Raw genomic sequence first — 23,903 nt, 5'->3', positions numbered from 1 at the left:
GTTCAGACTTTATATAAACAAGTTGTGTATCTTTTATTTAAATGATTTGTAAGAATAGATATTGTCTAAGTGGGAATGTTCCCACTCCTACTACTAAAAACAAAACCTGTCAATGAAACCAAAGATTGTTAATGATGTACTCATGGAAGCTAGACTTTCAAAGAATTAATACAAAGAATAAATAAATAATAAAGGTTAAATAAATACTGAGTGGGTTCTAGGCTGGCTTCTTCACCTTGATGACTGTACAAGATCTAGGGGAGGAGACACTAAGGGAGCGTCCTCAATAGATAAACTCTTTGGCTTCTGAGTGAACTGAGGGAAAGAGGCTGGAAAAGGATGTTGGTATAAATGCAATTCTTCCCAAAGGGATAAAATACTAGTATTAAGACTATATATTTTTCTTCTTATCTCTTTCATATCACCTCAGTTTTCTGTTTATGGCTTATTTAAGTAGCTGCAGAATCATGTCTACTACAAGTGCTAACAACAGAATCATTTCTAAGCAGGAAACTATACCTGGATTTTTATAGTCTTTATAAATGCAGGGTCTCTCTCTCTTCATAGTCCTGGCTGTCCAGGAACTCATTCTGTAGTCTAGGTTGGCCTTGAATTTACAGAGATCTACCTACCTCTGCCCACTGAAGGTGGAAATAGGAGGATCATTGTGAGTTCAAGGCCAGACTGAGCTACACAGTGAGTCCACAGCCACTCTGGGCTACAGAGTGGGACCCTGTCTCAAAAATATGTGTTGGATAAAAGCAGCCTCTTAATAAATGGTAGTAAAGAAACTGGATATCCATACATAGAAGAGCAAAACTAGAGCACTGACTCACCGAGTATAAAAACTAACTCAAATGATCAAAAGCTTTAATGTGAAACTTGAAACTATTTCAAGAAAACAGGACAAACTCTTCAAAATATTGACACAGGCAATGATTTCTTTGATAGGACTTTAGTAGCTCATTAAAAAGCAAGAATTCATAAATGAGATGGTGTTCAGTTAAAAGGCTTCTGCATAACAAAAGAAACAATCTAGTCAAAAATAGCCTACAGATAGAAGAAAAATCCATTAGCTAATCCTATGGTAAGGGACTAATATCCAGAATGTATAAATAATTTTGAAGTGACACTGGAAGAATAAATACTAGAATCAATTAAATTGGCAAATGATCTCAAAAGACACTTTCCAAATGAGTAAGTACAAATGGCCAATAAATAGAAGAAAATACATAGTATTATCAAGCCATCAAGGAAATGCAAATTATAGCTACATCAAGGTTGCATGTCTCCCCCACTAGAATGGTTTTTATAGAAATGAAACTAAAAAGCAATAACAAGTACTGCCAAGAATGTGGAGAAAAATGAACACCTACACTGCATTGGTGGGAATAAAAATTAGCTCAGCCATCTCTAAAACAGTAGAGAGGTTCTTTTAAATATTAGAAATAAAACTGCTATATGATCAAGGTATGTCATTCCTGGGTATCTGAAAGAAATAAAATTAACACACAAGGAAATATCTGCACACTCATATTTATGGCTACACTAGTCACAATAACCAAGATATAGAACCAGCCTAGATGTTCATGAACAAATGAATGGATAAAAATTGTGTCTGTCTGTCTGTCTGTCTGTCTATCTATCTATACATACATACATACATATATACACACATATACAATATTACACAAACAAACACACTCCCTATATAATAGGAGTCGATGCATTTACTAGACTAATATTGCTGTCCGAATCTGGTTCAGCAGAGTGGCTAAATCTCATGCTCATTCTTAAAAATAGATTTTTTTTGGTTAAAAATGGAGAAAAGGAGAAATAGAACATTGAGAGAGAACCCTAATGAAAACTGGGCTTAATGTGACACTGTATCGGCTTAGGTCCCTTAGTTGTAATATCTGTATTTATCTGGTAAAGTATATTGATGATGGAGGCTGATGCATGTGCACTCTCATCTGTGGTTCCTAGCTCCCAATCCTCAGTGAGAGTATAAAACAGAGGGACCACAGAAATCAGGAAAGTATAAAGAATCAATAGGTGGGAGAGAGATGCTTGAAATGGAAATACGAAGATGCAGGTGATATGAAGTGGGAAACATAAAAAAAAAAGGAGGTGGCTCCAGATCTGGAGGAAGTCAGTTAATACAGACAGAGAAGGAGGGAGAAGGGACAAATAATATGAGAGCTATGTGATAAAGCCTCAAAGAATCATATTATTTTATATTTACCTAAAATTATATATAATACATATAAGTATGTTTTTATATGTACATGTATCTAGATAGATAGATACATGTACACAGAAAAACATATATGTTATATATACATGTATATATGTCCATATGTCCTAAAGGAAGTTAAGCCATGTGGGCTACCAATGTTCCCTAAAAGAAACATAGACTAACAAAAACTCTAGTACCAGGAACGAGAAACCTTCCTTTGAATGGTTGGTCAGCATAGTCCAGGTGACTCTCAAAACTAGGCTATCCATGTAGCCCTTGGTGGCCTCTCAGCTGGATCTATCCTGAAAGCCTCTTTTCTGCACTCTAGTTCCCATGGTGACAGAAAAATATACAAGCTGCCAATAGAGGGAAGCAATTAAACAGTCCTCCCCAGGTGCAATAGCTATGAACTATGACAAGGTATTACCAGCAGGGCAAGGTGTGTGCAAAACTGCAGTAAGTGGCACTCACACATTTGAGGTAACCTACAGTTACAGCTGTGTAATTGGACTTAGAGCTCATTTGATAGGAAGAAAATCTTGCCTGGAACTTGTTTCTGGGGCCAGTGTGGTCCTGAACCTTGGAAAGAAAAAGCTTCTACTGCCACTCTGCTTGGCCAGCATAATTCCTAACTACATTATAAATCTTATCCTGATACCCACAGATGAGTGTAGCTACCATCCCTCATCAAAGAAGCCTCTCTTTATAGAAGATGGAGACCATCACAGAAGACCACAACAGGGCACAAAGCAGAAATCAATAGATCATATGATACCAAGCCCAGTGAATACGTCTATATTATAGCTTCTACATCTTGCTTAGGGAACATCAGGGAAAAGCAGGAAGATAGATTGCAAAAGAGCCACATCACCAGGAAGTCTGTCATGAAACAATCTCTCCTAGAAATGGCTACATAAACAATGACAAATATCAATGGATAGAATGATGTAATGGGGGGGAATTTTTCAGGCTCTCACCTTTAGACCAAGAACCACAGGTTCCTAATTACTGCTGGGAGGAGGAGAATTAGCTTCTAAAGTGGAAACTTAGGGGTTCTTTGGAAAGTCAGTTGGATGGTGTTTTGCTGGGGCAAACACGTGATGGAACATTTCATTAAAGTGGGCACAGGTGTAAAAGGCTAAGGCAGAGTCATGAAGGAACGTTTCGCTGAAGCAGACACAGGAGAGGATGTTCTGCTAAGGCAAGCATGTGAAAGGACACGTGATGAAGGATTCTTCGCTAACAACATGCATGTACTGTTCTGCCTCATATAGCATAGTTGAGCTACATTTATTGGGACTCCATGGAGAGAAACACACCAAAAAACTTCTGGTGGTATGCTGCAGTTTGTTGCCACTTCAGTGGACTCAAGCTGATTAGATGCATGTGCTGAGGCAAGGCACATGGAGGACACATGATATTTGGAGGGTATAAATAGGACTCCACGGAATGACAGAGACAGAGCTTAGCTTGCTGGTACAGCTAGCTGGTACACTTCAACACTTGTGGGTCTCTACTCTTCACTGATCTTTGCTCCACTGAGAAGAGGCACAGTAGAGAACTTCTCCTGGTGCTCCTCTTGGTCCCTCCTGCTGCCACAAGCTGAGGCTGAGGCCTGGCTGTCTGTACTAGGTCATGTCACCGCTGTTGCTAACCTGACTCTACCGAATTGAACTGCTGGTGTATCCCTGAAGTGTTTGCAAGTGGATTGAGCGACTGCTGCCGGCTAACCTGTAAATTGATGAACTGCTTGCTCCAAAGAACCTTTCTAAACCTTTCCACTTCCCTGTAGCCTTTCTTTCCCACTACCTCTGGTGGTTGGTAGACTAGAAGGGAAGTTAAAGTTAAGAACCATCATTAAAAATAGGACTTGAGAAAATTAAAGTTACAAGCCTCTCCCAGACCCAAAGGACATGCATAAATTACAGGGATGAAAATAGAGAGGAGCCTGAGGAAAAGAAGGTCCAGCGACAGGCCCAAAGTGGGATCCAGCTCAAGGGGAGGTCCCAAGGCCTGACAATATTACTGAGGCTATGGAGTACTCACAAAAAGGTACCTATCATGACTGCCCTCCAAAAGACCCAAGAAGCAGCTTAAAAAGTCAGATGCAGTTATTTGTATCCAAACAATAGACAGAAGCAGCTGACCCCTGTTGTGGAATTAGGGAAAGGCTGAAAGAAGCTGAGGAGGAGGGCAACCCTGTAGGAGGACTAGCAGTCTCAATTAATCTGGACCCCTGAGATCTTTCAAACACTGGACCATCAAACAGAGAGCATACACAGCTGATATGAGGCCCCCAACACAATACAGTAAAGGATTTCCAGGCCTGTGTTCATTCAGAGATGATGCACCTAACCCTCAAGAGACTGGAGGCCCCAGGGAGTTTAGAGGTCAGGTGGGGTAGGGGGTGGGGAATCCATGTGGAGTTGGGGTGGGGTGGGGAGGAAGGTGGATGGGGAGGGGTGGGAATGGAATATGGAGTGAAAAAATGAATTACAAATAAAATGAAAATTAAAAAATAGGACTTGAGAAAATTAAAGTTACAAGCCTCCCCCAGAGATAAGCATCCTTATTGGTTATCAAATGGAGTGTGGTCAGCCCTGAAAACATATACACACAAAAAATACAAGCAGACTCAGCAGATTGTACTCATACATATTTGTGCATGCTCACATACATGCATGTATGTATGTGTGTACTCAGTATAATCAAAGAAAAGGAGACTATCAACTTAGAATGGGGGAGCACAGGAGAGTTGGAAGCAGGGTACCTGGGAGGGGGTGGATGAAAGAAAAGTATGGAAGAAAAGTGATGTAATCTATTTCAATTAAGAACATATTTAAGAAAATAATTAAAAATAAACATACATGGGAAAAATGCAGTAACTGATCAGATATAGTGGTGCATGTCTTTAATCCCAGCACTCCAGAGGCATAGGCATGCAGATCTCTTTTAAAGGCTGCCTGGACTACTCAGTGAGTTCCAGGCTAGTCATGCAAGGCTACATACTGAGAACTTGTTTCAAAACTAAACAAAAACAGTTAACTATTTTCAAAGATAAAAACCCGTGGGAGTGGTATTTTAGGAGAGGGTAACAGGAGATGAAGAAAATCAAAGTATGTGATATATATGCATCATAATGTCATAATGGAACTTATTGTTTTCTGATATATATATATATATATATATATATATATATATATATATATATTCTAATGAAAAATCAATTACATTGGTTCCAACACTGGGAGTAACTGGGACCAGTGAGACCCAGGCATGCAGGAACTCCACCAGACCAATGGCATGGGTTCCTTCTGGTCTGTATGGGCCGGTTCCCTGAGCAGACCTTGGGCTCAAACTCTGCAGCCAGTCACACAACACCCAGAGGAAGCTCCACTCCCAGGTGCTCCAACACTCCCAGGATCCCAGGAGCTCTGACACACCCAGGATCTCAGGATCACAGAAACAGTTTGACTCTGAGGAGTTGTGATACAACCAGGATCACAGTAAGGACAGTGATAGTGAGATAGTGAGGCAGGTAGCACTATAGATAATCAGATGTCAGGAGGCAATCGTAAGAACATAAGCAACAGAAATCAAGGTTACTTGGCATCATCAGACCCCAATTCTCCCACCATAGCATGTCTTGGATACACCATCACACCGGAAAAGCAAGATTAAGATCTAAAATCACTTTTCATGATGATGACAGAGGACTTTAAGAAGGATATAAATAACCCCTTTAGAGAAATACAGGAGAACGCAGGTAAACAGCTAGAAGCCCTTAAAGAGGAAACACAAAAGTCCTTTAAAGAATTACAGGAAAACACAACCAAACAGATGAAGGAATTGAACAAAACCATCCAAGATCTAAAAATGGAAATAGAAACAATAAAGAAATCACAAAGGGAGACAGCCCTGGAGATAGAAAACGTGGGAAAGAGATCAGGAGTCACAGATGCAAGCATCACCAACAGAATATAAGAGACAGAAGAGATGTAGAAGATACTATAGAAAATATAGAAAATATTGACATAACAGTCAAAGAAAGTGTAAAAAGCAAAAAGCCCCTAACCCAAACCATCCAGGAAATCCAGGACAGAATGAAAAGGCCAAACCTAAGGTAATAGGTATAGAAGAGAGCGAAGATTCCCAACTTAAAGGGCCAGTAAATATCTTCAACAAAATTATAGAAGAAAACTTCCCTAACCTAAAGAAAGAGATGCCCATGAACATACAAGAAGCCTATAGAACTCCAAAGAGACTGGACTAGAAAAGAAATTCCTCCTGTCACATAATAATCAAAATGCCAAATGCACTGAATAAATTAGAAAGAATATTAAAAGCAGTAAGGAAAAAAAGTCAAGTAACATATAAAGGCAGACCTATCAGAATTACAGCAGACCTCTCACCAGAGACTATGAAAGCTAGAAGATCCTGGGCAAATGTCATATAGACCCTAAGAGAACACAAATGCCAGCCCAGGCTACTATACCCAGCAAAACTATTAATTACCATAGACATAGAAAACAAGATATTTCATGACAAAACCAAATTTACACAGTATGTTTCCACAAATCCAGCCCTACAAAGGATAGATAATAGATGGAAAACACCAACACAAGGAGGGAAACTACACCCTAGAAAAAGCAAGAAAGTAATCTTTCAACAAACCCACACAAACATAATTCCACCTCTAACAAAAATGACAGGAAGGAACAATCACTTTTCCTTAATATCTCTTAATATGAAAATTAATATTACCACCATATCCTAATCAATTGAAATTCAAAGATGAGGAATTAGATTTTTTTTGGCTGTCATCCAGCTGTCTCACTAATTTGGTAACTGGAGAAATAGGTCCAATATTGTACAGTCCATATACACTTTCTGCTTGTTTGTACGTGACAGGGTCTTGCTGTGTGCCACATAATGGTCTTGAAATCATGCTTCTCCTGTCTCAGCCTCTCTATTAGTAGGATTGTTTATTTGATGTTTTTACACTATAGTATGGTTTTCAAAACAGCTTACATATTTCAAAATTATTTATACAGTCAAAAGAAATATAGACAATTAATTTGGCAGGTGGCTTGTAAGAGAATAAAGAGTAAGGCTGAATGTTTTGCTTGATATTTATAATTATTGTATCAATTTTGAAGAAGAGGACCTTATAAATTACTCTTATTCTGAGATGAATGCTTTTCAAAATCATCACAGCCAACGTACCAGAATCTTATCCTCGCCTAACGTCACCCTCCAAGCAGAACCATTGTTCATTGAAACAGTTAATGAATGACTTCATTGGGTAGAACATCTTAAAACACACACCATTTCTTAAATGAATGTAACCTGTTCCTTGTGGGCTGAGAATGATCACAATCACTCAAGTCAAATAGCTTTGACCATAGCAGGAAATCTGTATCCAAATAATCGTGCCTACAATTCATTCCTTGGTGCAGCAGAACTGTCAACTCTTAGCTTAGCTACTATGGAGGTAAAATCCTTTGGTGATGTGAGGGACATTCAAGTACAGCCTTACTCCAATATCTAAAAGTTGTTCTTTCTTTGGGTTTGTACCACAATAAGAGCCAAGATTTTAAAGCTCTACTAAAAACAAAACAAACAAACAAACAACAAAAAGACTTTATTTATTTTCATTTACTAACATGTGCATCATTTTTGATTGGTATAAAATATATATTGTACTGAATATAATAAAAAATTAGTTCAATTAAAGAAAAGATATAAAAAAGAAATATTTCCCCAAATTTGGCATGTAGCTTTCCATTTTATTTTAGGATATGTTTTATTATAGGAGCTGTTTTGCATATGCTTTACTTTTATCACATAAAAAGGTACTGATTTAAAAAATCAATTATGTTGTTATATCAAAAGTCTGTTTTAAGCCAATAAAAGTAAAAAATAAAAACTTCAAATACAAAAGAAAAACCTAAAATGAGCATTGAACAGAATAGACAACCATTTATCTCAAACAGAGGAACAAATATGGATGAGTTCAAGCCCAGCCTAAGCAACAGAACAAGACGTCATCACACACACACACACACAGGTACACACAAACCTACACCCAAACCAGGCAATTTCAAGAAGTAGCATTATTTAATACAGCCTGTGCTTTCTTGGGGACAAATCTTAAATGTCTTATATTATCTAAAATCAATTTTTAGAAAACTTTTACCAGTTTGAATTTAAACTAAGCTAAAGTTGACTTCACTAATTTAATTCAGTGGCTATATAGAACCCAAACTGTTTTAAATAACTAAGCACACAATTTACACAGATACTGTGTGCTGGACAGTTTTATTTTAACTTGACACAAGCTAGAGTTACCTGAAAGGAGGGAACCTCTATTGAGAAAACACCTCCACAAGATCTGGTTGTAACACTTTTCCTTAATTTGTAATTAATGGGAGAAGGCCCAGACCATTGTGGGTGGTGCCATCCCTGGGCCGGTGATTCTGAGTTCTATAAGAAAGCAGGCTGAGCAAATCATGAGAAGCAAGCATCCCCACTTGGGCCTCTGCATCAGTTCCTTCAGGTTCATGACCTGCTTAAGTTCCTGTCCTGACCCCCTTCAATGATGACCAATGATATGGAAGAGTAAGTGGAATCGACCCTATCCTCCCAAAGTTGCTTTTTAGCTATGGTGTTTCATCACAGCAAGAGAAACCAAACAGGATGCACTGTTAATCTAAAACAATAGAAATATTAAAACAGAAAATAATGGAAAGCTCTGGAGTCCAGTTTTTGTGGTTTACTGAGGAGAAATATAGCTTAGAAAAATTAACTATGTTCTCATTGTCCGAGGCAAAAATCAAAATTAAGTGGAAGAACACAGTAAAATCCAATTCTCAATTAAATTAAGTGCTTTAAATTTTCTTTACTAGTTTGTTGAATTTTATCAAATGCTGACCTCTACCAGAAAAATCCTAGGTGTTTTGAATTACTGTACATATTTGGAAGTAATAATATATGGCCTACTGTGTAACGATGTATTATTCATGCAATACCCTCTCCCTTTACTTGCTTCCAAATCAGAATTAACATATGGGGTTTGATTGTGCGCTAGACTTATATGGACTATGAAGAGTTTTTAAGTCCCATGTCGAAGAGCTTGTAAAACAGTAATTATAATAACTAGAATGAAATGTCTTCCCGAAGTCTTGGACATTTGAATACTTGGTCCCAGCTGGTGGCTGTCTGGAGAATTAGGTGGTGTGGTCTTTCAGAAGGAAGCATGCCAATGGGGAGAGCGCTGAGGTTTCAAACCACTCACACCATCGTGAGTGCACTCTGCTCTCTTTCTGTGGTTTGAGATGCGAGTTCTCCGCCGCTGCTCTCACTGTCTGTTGCCTCCACTCTGCCACAATATGGTGTTTTATCCCAGTAATAGAAAATGTAAGACACAAGATACTCAGTCTCTTAAATACACTGAGTGGCAATTAGGTCAGTTGCAAAGATAAATACAAATACTCCCAGCCTTCAAGGGACTCCTACAATATGGCAGCTATTAAAGTTTAGTTCTGAAATTCCTCACTCCCTACTCCTTAGAAATAATTTTATAGGGGCTGGAGAGATGGCTCAGTGGCTCCAAGAGCACTGACTGCTCTTCCAGAGGTCCTGAGTTCAATTCCCAGCAACCACATGGTGGTTCACAACCATCTGTAGTGGGATTCAATGCCCTCTTGTGTGTCTGAAGACAGCAAGTTTACTGACATATATAGATGAATAAATCTTTAAAAAATAAAATATATTTTTATTGCTGATAATTTCAAAGATGTCCCAATGTTAAAAGACAAGTTATGTTTAGTTCCCATATGCCTATAACCCAGCTTCAACAATTATTAACTCATCCATCACTGTAAATCTGCAACTACTTCTCCAGTATTATTTTGAAGAAGTTTCCAGATATCACACCATTACACCTATACGTATTTCAAGGATGCATCTCCTGGAGATAGAGAATATTTTTTTTAGAACAATATAACCATTACCACTATCGTGCTGTCTAAAATGAATGGCAAAATTCTAAGTGGCTCTTATTCTTTAGATTGAGTTCACTTCTATTTGATTGATAAAGCCTGTGAAGAAAAAAGTGAATTTTACAATGTATATTTGAGCAAATGGTGTTATACAAAAAAGTTAGAATTCCAAGTTATCTCAATGATCAGTATTTCTCCAAACTTTAGTCAATAACATAGTGCTACCAGCTGTAAAGACTGGAAACAAAACATGCAATAGATGCCGTCTATTACAGAGCTTCTAAGCAAGCATAGAATGCAGAGTTAGATGCCATTTTCTGAAAGCTAGATTTAATCAAGAACTTGAGCAGCGTTTTCTCTCAATTCATAAGGAAGTAGTGAATTTTATGAATGAAAACTTGGTGACAAAATCCTTCTGTGTATAGTTAAGTCCTTGATATCTTATACCATAGTAACTGTGAGAAGAAGTGTGTTCCTACAGTCCTAGCTAAGATAATAGAGAAGAAGCGTCAACAACAGTTCACTACATTTTTGTTCTTTGTGAGTTTCTATTCAGTTTACCGTTAACGGGGAATAGATATAATGAAATCAGGTAATATGTAAGATTTGAGGACTTATGTATGGACTGCTAAGACTCTTACTTGGTGTATATTCACTTACAGAATGATTTCCCAGAGGGTTGCATTTTTTTTTTTACCTTTTATACATATTAATTCACAGAGTAATTACAGAAACCCCATGAGGCGTACACTGGCATTTCATTTTACAGATGAAAAAACTGAAGAAAGAAATGATAAGAAAGTTATCTAATCTACATATCCCCTAGATAATTATACCGAATATGAATCAAGGAAGAGTGGTTCAAAATCTATATTAGTTTCATCCACTACACAATGTATCTTTAAATATAAGCTTTCTATTTAAAGCTACAATAATTTTTCTAATGGTAAATACATCATTTCTCTAGAAATAACTTACTTATATTCCGAGTCTGGCATATGAAAAACTTGTGGAAGAATAATCCGCATGAGACACCTGTGTAAAAAGCAATACAGAATATGATTCTTAGGGTTGAGAACGCAGCTTACCAGTAGAGTACCTGCCAATTTGACACAAAAACTGGATCTGAAAAGAGGAACCACAATTGAGAAGATGCCTAAGATCTGGCTATAAGGCATTTTCTTAATTAGTGATTGATGGGGGAGGGACCAACCCATTGCGCATGAGGCCACCCCTGGGCTGGTGGTCCTGGGTTATATAAGAAAGCAGGCTGAGTAGACCTTGGGGATCAAGTTAGTAAGCAGCATTCGTCCATGTTCTCTGCTCGAGTGCCTGCCTTCAGATCCTGCTTACTTCCTTCAGTGATGAAGTCTGATTGGGAAGCATAAACCAAATAATCCCTTTCTTCCTCAAGTTACTTTTGGCCATGATGTTTCATCACAGCAATAGAAAGTAATCTAGGATAGAGGCCCTGGTTTCCACCCCCAGCATTGTACACAAGGAATTAAGGGATGCAAAGAGACAGGGAAGGAGGGAAGGAGAGAAAGAGGGAGAAAAGGAAGCAGGAAGGGAGAGAATAAGAGTTAAAGCAAGAGCAAGCAAGTGAAAAGGACTCTTAAGAAGAAATATGTTGAACTTATTATTCCAATTTATTAACTATGATTATCCCAAGATGCAAAAATGAGAAAAAGAGGGGAAAATTAGTCTTACTTGTAGATCTTGGTATTGCTTTAAAATTTGCAATAAAAACATAAATTTTATGATTTTGGATGTAAAATTTAATAAAACAATTTTAAAACAAAATTATTATTTATAATAAGCTATTTAACAGTTCCAAGTTCATATCAGAAGAGAAGCATTAAATATGGTATACAACTCTTTATATTTTTTGCTGCAGGAAACCTATAACTGGTTTTTTAGTCTTAAAGAACCACAAATCTTTGAAAGGATTTGGAAGCATTACTACAAAATGATATGATAAAGTAATCGATAATTTCAAACCTGAATGCGCTTTTTAATGAAATACTATCTGAGTCTGCGACAGTCGTCCACTACTACCCTGTAATCTCAGTGCTTGCGAGTCTGAGGCAAGAGGGTTTTGAGGTTAAGGTTAGTCTGGGATAGAAAGTATGATCCTGTTCATAAAATAAAACTTAAGATAATAAAACGAAATGAAGGAGCCAGAAGCTCATGTGTGGCAGTGCATGACAGTATACAGGAGAGAAAAGCATCAAGTTCAAGAGCAGTTCCAGGCTAAGCATAATTGTACTATGAGTCCTGCAGTTGTTGCTTGTCTGGCATGGACGAAGTCTCAGGTTCTATTCCCAATGGTGGGGAAAAAAATCGATGATTTGAGAAAAAGAAATGCCATGTGTTCTGAATGATTTTAGATATTTGATTGAATGCATGCTGATACCTCAATTTCTGACAGAAATAAGTCTGTCAATTCTACATCCCATTAGAAGCACTGCCTGAAGTAGGTTAATTAGCAGTACAACAGATCTTTGGGCTTCTTATTTTTCACAGTCACAACTATAGTGTCACCATGTTCCAATTTGACTCTTAGTATTACATGTGAAAGAGTCCCTTCTAACAAATGATTTTCCTTTCTACAAAGAAAGAAGGGGGAGACAAGATTCAACCACTAACCTTTGCTTTTGCTTTTTCTTTTTAAATTGTTTTATTTATTTACATCCCAGCCATTTCTCCCTCGGTCCCCCTTCTCACAGCTCCTCATCCCATTCTTCCTCCCTCTTGCCTCCAAGTGGGTGCTCTTCTCACAGGACTTCCCCTTCCCTGGGGCCTCAAGTCTCTGGAGGATTAAGCACATTGTTTCCCACTGAGGTCAGACCAGGCAATCCTCTGCAATATATGTGCCAGGGGCCACGGATCAGCCTGTGTATGCTGCCTGGTTGGTGGCTTAGTCTCTGAGAGCTCCCAGGGGTCTGGGTTAGTTGAGACTGGTCCAATTTGGGATTCATCTCATGAGCAGGCACCAAATCCTGACACTATTACTGATGCTATGATGTGCTTACAGATAAGAGCCTAGCATGACTGTGCTAAGAGGCTCTACCAGCAGCTGACTGAGACACATGCAGATACTTACACCCAATCATTGGACTGAAGTTGGGGAGCCCTATGGTTGAATTAGGGGAAGGATTGAAGAAGCTGAAGGGGAGGCCGACCTGAGAATCTTTGTTACTGGTTCTTACTTAATGGCTTTGATATCATCAGCACTATCTTGGCAGTTTGCAAAATAAGAATAAGAAGAGCAGAGAAATCTTTACATGTCCACAAATTATGAATTTCTTACTTTAAACCTCCAAGTACTTCTTTTGGGTCTTTTGAAAGTTGACATAAATATTCCAAAGCTTTTTCTGCCACAAATTGCTGTCCATTCTAAAAGGAACAAACATAATATGTTAAATGACACAAATCTATAAAGAAAGTAATGCTCAGTACAGACAGTAATGCTCTATATCCCTGCCTATTACAAAGAAATATATTCGTTTTTTAGAACTATCTAATACTGTAGAATGAAGCTATAATTCATTGACATAAAGAAACAGGTTCATTTTATCCTCAGAAACTCAACTTCTGTTTTTCTTGTGTTCATTCTTTGGCTCTTTTTATTCTGTTTCTGTTGTCCTGTCTCAATTTGTTTATTTTTGTTTTATCTTATTGTACTGTATTTTTTATTATTTTTATATGTGTTTTCTTTTTCTTTTTTTAAACATAGCTCACTATTTTAAATTTATTTTTGTTCTTTCAGTAATCCTTCACACATCCCCATGTGTCTTCTAACCATGTTTTTTGTTTGCTAGAACAAACAGCTCATACATAGATTTGGGCTCCTATAGTACTCATTTCTTCCACCCAAAATAACTGCTTTTGTTCCTTAATAATTAAAAGCATCCTGAACACTTATGCATCTGCTTCATAAAGGTGCCTTTTAATAGTATTTATCACATTTTATTTCACAAAGGCATTCTGCATTGGTAATCTCTACTTTTGGTTCAGAGACTCCTCTCATCACACCTTCTGGAAGCCCCTGCCATGTCTACAGTAGCTCTCCTCTGAGTAGGTGGGGCCCCCTGAATATCAAGCCTCTGTGAGGCTAAGCACCACCTCTTCTACTGAGGTCAGACAAGGCAGCACAGCTAGAAGAACATACCCCACAGAAAGGAGATGCCTCTTTTCTAAGGAGAGTCAAAAAGGGTGTGGATCCAGATTCGAGGGGAGTAGGGAGGAACTGGGAGAACTAGGGGGAGGGAAAATGGTGATGAGAATGAACTGTATGCAAACAATCTCTGTTCAATGAAAAAAGAAAGAAAAGGAAACTCACAGCTTCCCAGCCACAAGCACAGCCCTGCTAAGTCTCCTTAGTCTTGCTTTTTTAACAGTAACCAAAAGGACCCCAGATTGTTGAATTCCCTGATTTCCAGTATGCCAATACCTTAAAGGGCTCTGTATATTCGCCCTTTATTTTCTTTACTCATTTCTCACAGCTCCTCCAACCCTTTCATTATACACATTTAAGTTTGGTACATTATCAAAAAGGTTTTATCTCTGAGATCTCTCTCTAAAAGTTCCCTCCATGTTATTTCTGCAATGGAAATGTAGGTTTCATCCATGGATACTGCTTACATGGGAAACTTCTCAAGTGCCAATTGATTTTGCTTTCATTACCTTCTTACCTTGGAGCCAGAGTATGTGTCTTCATTTTTCAGTTCTATTTTTGTATTATTCTCACCCTTTCTTCCCTAAAAGCCACCACTTTAAATTTCTTGTCATCAGACTATATCCATTATTATCTCCATGATCTCTATATTTCTTATTGCTGCCTTGGTCCCTATAACCTTTATTGTTGCCATGGTTCCTATATCCTTTATTGTTGCCATGGTCACTATTTCCCTTGTTTCTATGGTTCCTAGGTAATTTCTTCTCATTTATTGGTGTATTCACTACTGCTAAGTTATTTTATTCAACCCCCCTTCTCCCTCATCTCTCAGCATTTTCAATGTATAGATGGATGATCTTCCTAATATTCTAGCCTTTCAATGACTTAAATTCTATTCCATTACTAATAATTACAACAATTTCATGCTGGCATAAACTGCTCTAAAGGGTTTTAAAATTTTTAAACTACAAACTGGTGAAGTCACTATGGAAATCTGTGTGATAGTTCCTCAGAAACCTAGAAACAGATTTGTTCAGCTGCACAATTTCTCAGCATACTTCCAAAAACTCCTATAGCCTACTACAGAGATACTTGCACATCTATGGTTATTGAAGCTTTATTCACAATAGCCAGGAAATGGAAACAGCCTAGATGTTCATCAACTGATCAATCAGTAATGGAATATGAGACATATACACAATGGATTCCTATTCAGCTGTAAAGAGAAATGAAATTTTCAGGTAAATAGATATAGCTGGAAAATATACTAAGTGGGGTGACTCAGATTTAGAAATACAAATGCCATATGCTCTCTCTTATTTGGGGATCTTGGGTGTGAATCTTTAGGTTTGAATGTTTAACCTGAAATAATCATAAAAGAGTGGAAAGTAGAAAGAGACCATTTGGGAAGGTCATGGTGAGAAGATACTCTCAAAAGGTGGCCAGTTGATATAGGTGCTTTGAAGAGGGTAAATGAAAAGTTGGGGGAGACTCGACTGGAGGATTAATGTAGAGGGGGAGTAAAAGGATAAATGATGTTTGAAAGAAAAAAAACATAAGAAAAGTATTTTATAGGCTTACTTAAAATTACAATTTTAATGTAATTACCTCTACATGGCAAGATAATGCTCCCACAAGAGCCAACGATTAACAAATTCCCCTAGTGCTAAGTATGGGGTACTTCCCTTCAATTGTTGGTCAAGGGGTCTAAGAGACCCCATCAAACAATGTAGGCTATTGTCTACTGCAATTGGTCTCTTGTCAGAACAAGAACATAAAGACCCCACTGATGCAGACACCACACTTTGGACCACAGGAATAGAAGAAATCAAGCTGGTACTGACCTTGAAGCTAATTGACTCAGGGCTACCACCAATATTGTTGAAAGCTACTATGCAAACTGCCAAGGAAAAAATTACCAAGAGTCTTACATAGCTATGAAGCCTAAGAATCACAGTGGGATCAGCAAGACATCTACAATGGTGCAACAGTGATACTTGTATCTTGAGGCAACAAACAACTGTCTAATTGGACCTAAAGTCCACCTCAATAGAAGGGAACTCCTACTTAGTACTGTAAACCTAGCCAAGAACCCATAGCTGGAGAGGTTATAGGCCTTCTGGTGATTTGAATAAAAAGTCACCAACATCCTTAGGCATTTGAATACTTGGTTTCCCATTGGTGATGCTGTTTGGAGATGGTTAGAAGATGTGGCCTTCCTTGGTCCTTAGAAGAGGACCAGTATACAAGAATGCCAGGGACAAGAAGCAGAAGAAGGTGGGTTGGTGAGAGGGGGAGGGGATGGGGATTTTCAGAGGGGAAACCAGGAAAGGGAATAGCATTTGAAATATAAATAAAGCCAGGCGGTGGTGGCGCACGCCTTTAATCCCAGCACTTGGGAGGCAGAGGCAGGCGGATTTCTGGGTTCGAGGCCAGCCTGGTGTACAGAGTGAGTTCCAGGACAGCCAGGGCTATACAGAGAAACCTTGTCTCAAAAAGCCAAAAAAAAAAAAAAGTAAACAAAGAAAATATCTAATTTACCCCCTCTTAGAATTGGGAACAAAACACCCATGGAAAGAGTTACAGAGATAAAGTTTGGAGCTGTGACGAAAGGATGGACCATCTAAAGACTGCCATATCCAGGGATCCATGCCATAATCAGCTTCCAAAGGCTGATTTTGCTGAAAGGATCCAGATATAGCTGTCTCTTGTGAGACTATGCCAGGGCCTAGCAAACACAGAAGTGGATGCTCACAGTCAGCTATTGAATGGATCACAGGGCCCCCAATGGAGGAGCTAGAGAAAGTACCCAAGGAGCTAAAGGGAACTGCAATCCTATAGGTGGAACAACATTATGAACTAACCAGTACCCCGGAGCTCTTGACTCTAGCTGCATATGTATCAAAAGATGGCCTAGTCGGCCATCACTGGAAAGAGAGGCCCATAGGACTTGCAAACTTTATATGCCCCAGTACAGGGGAATGCCAGGGCCAAAATGTGGGAGTGGGTGGATAGGGGAGTGGGGGGGGAGTGTATTGGGGACTTTTTGGATAGCATTGGAAATGTAAATGAGGAAAATACCTAATAAAAAATTAATTCAAAAAAAAGAAAATATCTAATTAAAAAAAAAACAGCATTGAAAAATTTAAGAAGGTCATGCCCTATAAAATCACCAGAGAATGAATTTAATTAATAACAAATCTAATAAAAAGTAGCAGACTTGCTGTGCAAACTTTAACAAGAACAATAACAACAACAATAACAACAAGATGTGGCCTTGCTAGAGGAAGTACATCACCAGAGGCAGGCTCTGACGTTTCCAAAGCCACTTGCTGCTATTATAAATGTCTATTAGTCTTTTGCTGGATATACTTTCGTTTCCAATTTTCTGTTTTTGCAGTTTTTTTCTTGTTTGTTTATTTTTCAGTTTTTCTTTTTGTTACTTGGTTTTTAAAGAGAGAAAGAAGTAAAGCACATGGATTTGGGTGGGGATGGGGAGAGTAGGATCTGGGAATAGTTGAAAGCTGGGGAAAACATGATCAGACTATATTGTATGAAAATGGTTTCAATTTTAAAAGGCAAAAAAAAAAAATAATTGTGAGCCCTCAGCCTGTTGTTCCCCACAGCATGCCTGCTGCTAGCCTTCCCTTTCATGATGGAAAATGGACTCTCATCACTCTGGGAGCCATAAGCTCGAAATAAACCCTGCCTTCTACAACTTGCCTTAGTCAAGGTATTTTATCACAGGAACAGAAAAAGAACTAATACATGTCAAAAGGAGTACTTAGTACTACCATATTACTAGAGAAACCGAGTTTCCACTGCCTTCTAAATACTAATCCTTATGACCTAAGATGAGTGAAGCTCTCACATCTCATCCAAAAAGCTTCTCTTGTGTTTTTCAGTAGATGTAGACTATTAGATCTATAGTTGGTTAAAAGGCAGAGAGGAGGTGACTATGGGGTGTTCAGCCCTAAATGGGACATTAAACATCACAACCTCTAAACCTACGGCTTGGGAAAAATTGTGGAACAGTGGGCAGAAATATTTTAAGAATCTAAGGACTGGAATGACAGCTCTATGATAGCCCAGCCCCCCCAAGGATAGAAATGTAGCTCCCATAAACAATCAACAATATGGTTGCCTGTATAAAATCACAAAGACAACACCAATTCTCCTCTCTCTCTCTCTCTCTCTCTCTCTCTCTCTCTCTCTCTCTCTCTCTCTCTCTCTCTCTCTCTGACAAAGGACCCCAATCCTAAGGATTCATCTCCAAATACTTGCAAATAAGGGCAACAGGTTTTGTACATGCATACATAGACTATACACATGACTAAGAGGTCATGAATTTAACAGGGTGTGGCTGGAGATAAGGGAGGAGTTGAAAGCAGGAAGAGGGTGAAAAGTATGAAAATATAGTGTAATCATGTATGAAATCTTAAATAACAAAAAATAAATTTATAAAAAGAGCACATGGAGTTGGGAGGAAAAAGAGGGGGAAATGGAGGGGAAGAAAGGAAGATGGATTTGATGAAAGCACATATGTATATTTCAATTCTCAAACTAAAAAATTAATAAGAAAATTTAATAAAATAAAATCATTTTGCTTAAACAAAGTGGATATTGGAGTACTTGCAACCTCAACTACAGAAATTTGTGCTAAGCAGTCCAGAATAAGATTTCCCTTATTGGGAAGTAGTGGAATATTACTTAACAACTTTTATAAAAATGGAACATCTTTTCAGTAATAAATTATCTCTTCCTCTTCCACCTCCCTGTTCATTAAGGCTCCCCTTATGTTCTTCATCCTGGAGCGAACTCACTATGTAGCTCAGACTAGTTTCAACTTTGTGATTGATCTCTTTGCAGGGATGAACATTAAAGGAAATTACAAATTCATGTAGTGACTACTTGTCAACTTCTTTTAGTGTGAATTTCAACTGAGGTATAGTTGACTGTTTCACTATTTAATTTGGTGGCCAAATAGAACAACCCAAGTGTGGTGTCTTTAGCAATGATCTAGTTCTGGCAGGCAAAAAATGATGTTGGCACTAATCTGTATTGTTCTGGGGGATTCTATAGTCTTCTTTACCAACAGCTCATAGGGAGGTATCCCAAACCTGGTACTGAGACTTTCATTTAATTTGGCTTCTTGGAGGAGCATTAGCCACCCATGCGAGATGCCTGTAGTCATTTTCATTAACTTACAAAATGGTAGGGTTTCACAGGGCTTTCTCAGCCATCTTTAGTTTTGGTTAATTCTTTCCCTGATGTCCTGTGCCCTTTCCCTCCTCTGCCTTCATATCACATGTATCCTGCTAACCTCCTTCCTTAAGGTTTCTCTTTCCTCTTCACATCTAATAGCCTCTTTCTAGCATTTTACTCCCACAGACACTCCAGTTTAAACATACCAGTGGAAGAATTCTAAGGTATGGTCTGCATAGGAGGGAGACCATGTGATTATCTATTTGGGCCTAGATATCCTAACACAGTAAAATTGTTTTCAGTTTCACTTTCCTGAAATTTCATTTTCATTTATAGTTGAATAAAAATTCCATTGTATATATGTACTACAACTTCATTATCAGTTCATTTATCGATAGACACCTAGGCTGTTTACATTTTTAGAATAATGAGAATAATTCCATTTTCTGACCACTCTCTTAACTATCTATGCATTCTCTCTACTACTGAGTACAGCAATCCTGCAGTAAAACCTCCAACACATTGATGCTTCCAACTTTTCACTGCATCTCAGTCACTTTATGTCTTCTAATACACCCACTAAAAATTCTAGGATTCATTATAATTACTCTACTTTTACTGACAGTTTTCATTCATTGTATTCATTTTATAAAGTCTAGTTAAGTCCAATTTTGCACTGACTTACTTTTGCTCTTTCATTCATTAAACAGAATTCAGAGGCTGTATAAAATTATACAATTATTTGCTTTCTTTGTGAACACCATCAAATGAGTCTTAATGCTATTGGCAAGCACATGATGCTTCCTTAGTCATTCACTTCCTGCCTTCATGAATGATTAATTTATACTTGTACTGTCTTCAAAACTCATTCTCATGTATGTGTGTGTGTGTGTGTATATATATATATATATATATATATATATATATATATCCCCTAATGTCATCACTTGACAGAAAGTCTAACAGAAAGGAAAAGACAATCCATTAAAGGAGAATGAAAGACAGTGACTGAATAAAACAGAACTAAAACCTAATTACGGTTCAAAGAATATTCAACTGTATTGATTACTGATGATAGTAAAATATGATGAGGACTAAGATTTAACCATTGTAATATACAGAACCAGGTCACCATGACCTTAAGAGGAACAACTTGGTGTGGTCTCTGAACAAAGCTTGACAGGAGAGAAAGTTTAGGAGATATGGAAGAGTAAGTATAGACATTTCAGAGGAGTTTTGTTACCAAAACCCAGAAAATAAATTAGGTAGTAGTTGGTAAGAAAATGGTAAAGACAGGTTTTTTTTTTTTATAGTTTCTGATCATTTGAATAAGATGAGAGGATATTCACAAGCTATGGAATTAATTCAGTAAAGAAAACACAATGGTACCAGGTGATTTCAGAAGCAAGTGTCTAAATTGAGAGGTTGGCTTTAGTTGAAAAGATAAAATATATACAGTGTGATCCCTGTACAGAGAGGTAGTAGTAGGAATTCATGGAAGTTCTCTTCAATAGTTCTTTGGGTTTTAGAAACTAGAATATGTACGTATTCACTGTGGAGGGTAAATTTTATGAATGGCTATAGTTGTGGTTTAAAGGTAAAATACCTCCCATAGGTTCATATGTTTGAATACTTAGTTCCCATTTGGTAGCTGTGTGGAAAAGTTAAGGAAACTCTAGAGGGTAAAGCCTTGAGAGAGGAAGCATGTCAATGGGGGCAGGCCTCCAGGCTTTTAGTCCAGCCCCAGTTCATGCTATGTCATTTCTGGATACTGACCAATGGGACTGGCTGGCCTGTGTTCCTACCACCACTCCTTCCCCAGTATGATGGACTCTGGAGTTGTAAGCCCAAGAAACTCTTTCATCCTTAAGTCACTTTTGTGCTGTATTTATCACAGCAACAGGAAATGAAAGGAATACAGATTGAGAAATAAGGTATCTTATTCTAAAAGAGAAAGTAGTGTTGTACCTCCTTAGCATCTCTTGTCTAGCCTGTAATCCTAAAATTGGATTATCATTGTCTCCCATTCTATCTCTAATTTCTCCATATTCAGCTCCCCAGAAACAGAAGTTATATTCCCAAACCATGGCTTATGATTCTGTTTCCTGTTTGGATTTTGTGTGTTTTGAGATAAAATCTGACCTAAAAATACTTACCTTCCTGTCTACAGGCTATGAACACCACTCCTGCCTTCAACATAAATTTTCTTGTTTATAAAATAAGTACTATACAATCAAGCCACAGATCCCAATTCCCTTTATCTTGTATTGCTTCTCTATAGCATTATTTGAATGTTCAAGTCACTATATTATGTACAAGATCAAGAAATAAATCTTTTATCACTCTAACCAAACTGTCTCACAAGCCAAGCCAAGCACACTATTTTCCCCCTATTTTATCTATATTATCTCACCCTTTAAAATATTTTCTTACATATCTAAATACTAGCCTTTTTTCAAAGCTCAACTTCTCCCTGTTCTAGAGATTTCCCAGTTCAATCCAGGCCTCACAGCTTGTCCTCCTGCTCTGATTTTCAGTGATTCTTAATCTACAGATTAATTATTTTGTTTTTGTTCTAAGTGCTGTTTAATAATGCCAATGAACGTTTTGTCCATTCAAACTAACTTGAGAACTCTATTTCAAGATCCTAGACCAACAACTTACCCAAAGTAGTTTCTAAACATAACTTACACCATAGACTTGGATACCGATAAACAAGGTAACAGAATCTCTAAAGGAAGAAAATTATTGGACACCAATATGGGGTATGTTTGTACAGAATGGAAAGAAACAGAAAGTGAGAGTAAAAAAAGGTCTAAAAATTTACATTTGACATAAAAAATTAAGAAGTAGTAGTAGAATCATAGAAATGAAGTTTTACGCACAACCTTGGTTTTTATCTAAGAGAAAAAAATCAGAAACTAAAGTATTTTAAATATGATCAAGAGTTATAGCCTAGGGGGCTAGAAAGATGGCTCAGCATTTAAGAACAGTGGCAGCTCTTCCAGAGGACCAGGGTTCACTTCCCAGCACCCTCATGATGGCTCACAACCATCTGTAAGTCCAGTTCCAGGGGTAACAGGCGCACACGCAGTACATGTACATATCTGCAGGCAAAACTCTCATACAAAGAAAATTTAAAAAATTAAATCTCTTTTTTTTTGGGGGGGGGTGAGACAGGGTTTCTCTGTGTAGCCTTGGCTGTCCTGGAACTCACTTTGTAGACCAGGCTGGCCTCGAACTCAGAAATCCGTCTGCCTCTGCCTCCCAAGTGCTGGGATTAAAGGCGTGCGCCACCACACCCGCCTTAAATCTCTTTTAGAAGAGTCAAAAAAGTTTATAAATCACATTTTCAGTCATTTTAGTTAATTTTTATAACATTCCCAGAAACATTATCTTTATTTGCAAGTGGTGGTGATATTAAGATTTTTAAAAGTTAGGTATTTATTAAATTTAGAGAGGGGAGGAGGTATGGGATGTGGAACATTCAGAGGGTGGACTGGGAGGGTGGAAAAAGTTTATAAAATTCATAGAAATTTCAAAAAGAAATTTAAAATTATATAAATTTAACAATTAATATTATTAAATAATAAAAATAACTCAAATAATTGAATAAATCATTAAATATAAAATAAAATAAATTTATATAAATATAATATATAAATGAATGTACAAATGAAAAGGAGAGTGTGTCTCAGAGTAAAAAGTTAAAAGAGGAATAGGGATATACTTTTGTGGTAGAGTACTTGCCTCCCATGTATGGGACCAATACTCTATATTTAGGCTAAGAGTTTCCGAGTTGCTCTTGAAGCTTTTTGAATTCTGTATGTTATTAAGACCAAAATTTTACAAGTAAAACCAGATGTATTTATTAAACTAAAATTGATGTTTTGCACCTATAAAAGAAAAGATATAAGTAAGTTGTTGGCATTTTGTCTAGGCTTCGCCCCACAGTTACCTGGCAAAAGCCAAGTGTGCCTGACTCACTATAATGGGGCTGCTCGCCCCCTCCTCACTCTCTTGCTCTTGCTCCCTTTTCCTCTCCTTGTACTCCTACTCCTTACCCCCTCTCCCTATTCCCCTCCTCTTCCCTCTCTCCATGTACTCATGGCTGGCCTCTATTCCTCTACTCTTTCTCTCTGCCTTTCTCTGCCTCTACTATCCTCTCAGTTCTCCTCCCTATGTTCTGAATAAACTCTATTCTATACTATACCATCCTGTGGCTGCTCCCTCAAAGGAAAGGGATGTCCTAGTATAAGCCCAGAGAGGCACCCCG

At 37.8% G+C, this 23,903-nt stretch overlaps 1 protein-coding gene across 1 annotated transcript in view; it reads right to left on the bottom strand.

The window, feature by feature from the left end:
* The window catches only part of Tex11 (testis expressed 11), a 209,617-nt gene that overhangs the window by 54,548 nt on the left and 131,166 nt on the right, over positions 1–23,903 (bottom strand). Inside the window, exons 18-19 of the mRNA XM_021153053.2 lie at positions 13,556–13,641; positions 11,221–11,277 (exon numbers count right to left, since the gene is read on the bottom strand). Of these exons, the coding sequence (XP_021008712.1) occupies positions 11,221–11,277; positions 13,556–13,641 (143 nt within the window). The remainder of the gene's footprint in view (positions 1–11,220; positions 11,278–13,555; positions 13,642–23,903) is intronic.

Source organism: Mus caroli, unplaced genomic scaffold, assembly GCF_978045245.1.
Source record: "Mus caroli unplaced genomic scaffold, Mus_caroli_1 scaffold_5, whole genome shotgun sequence".
NCBI classification, from domain to species: domain Eukaryota; kingdom Metazoa; phylum Chordata; class Mammalia; order Rodentia; family Muridae; genus Mus; species Mus caroli.
The sequence above is the reverse complement of the archived record's forward strand: the minus strand, read 5'-3'. Positions and strand labels throughout refer to the sequence as shown.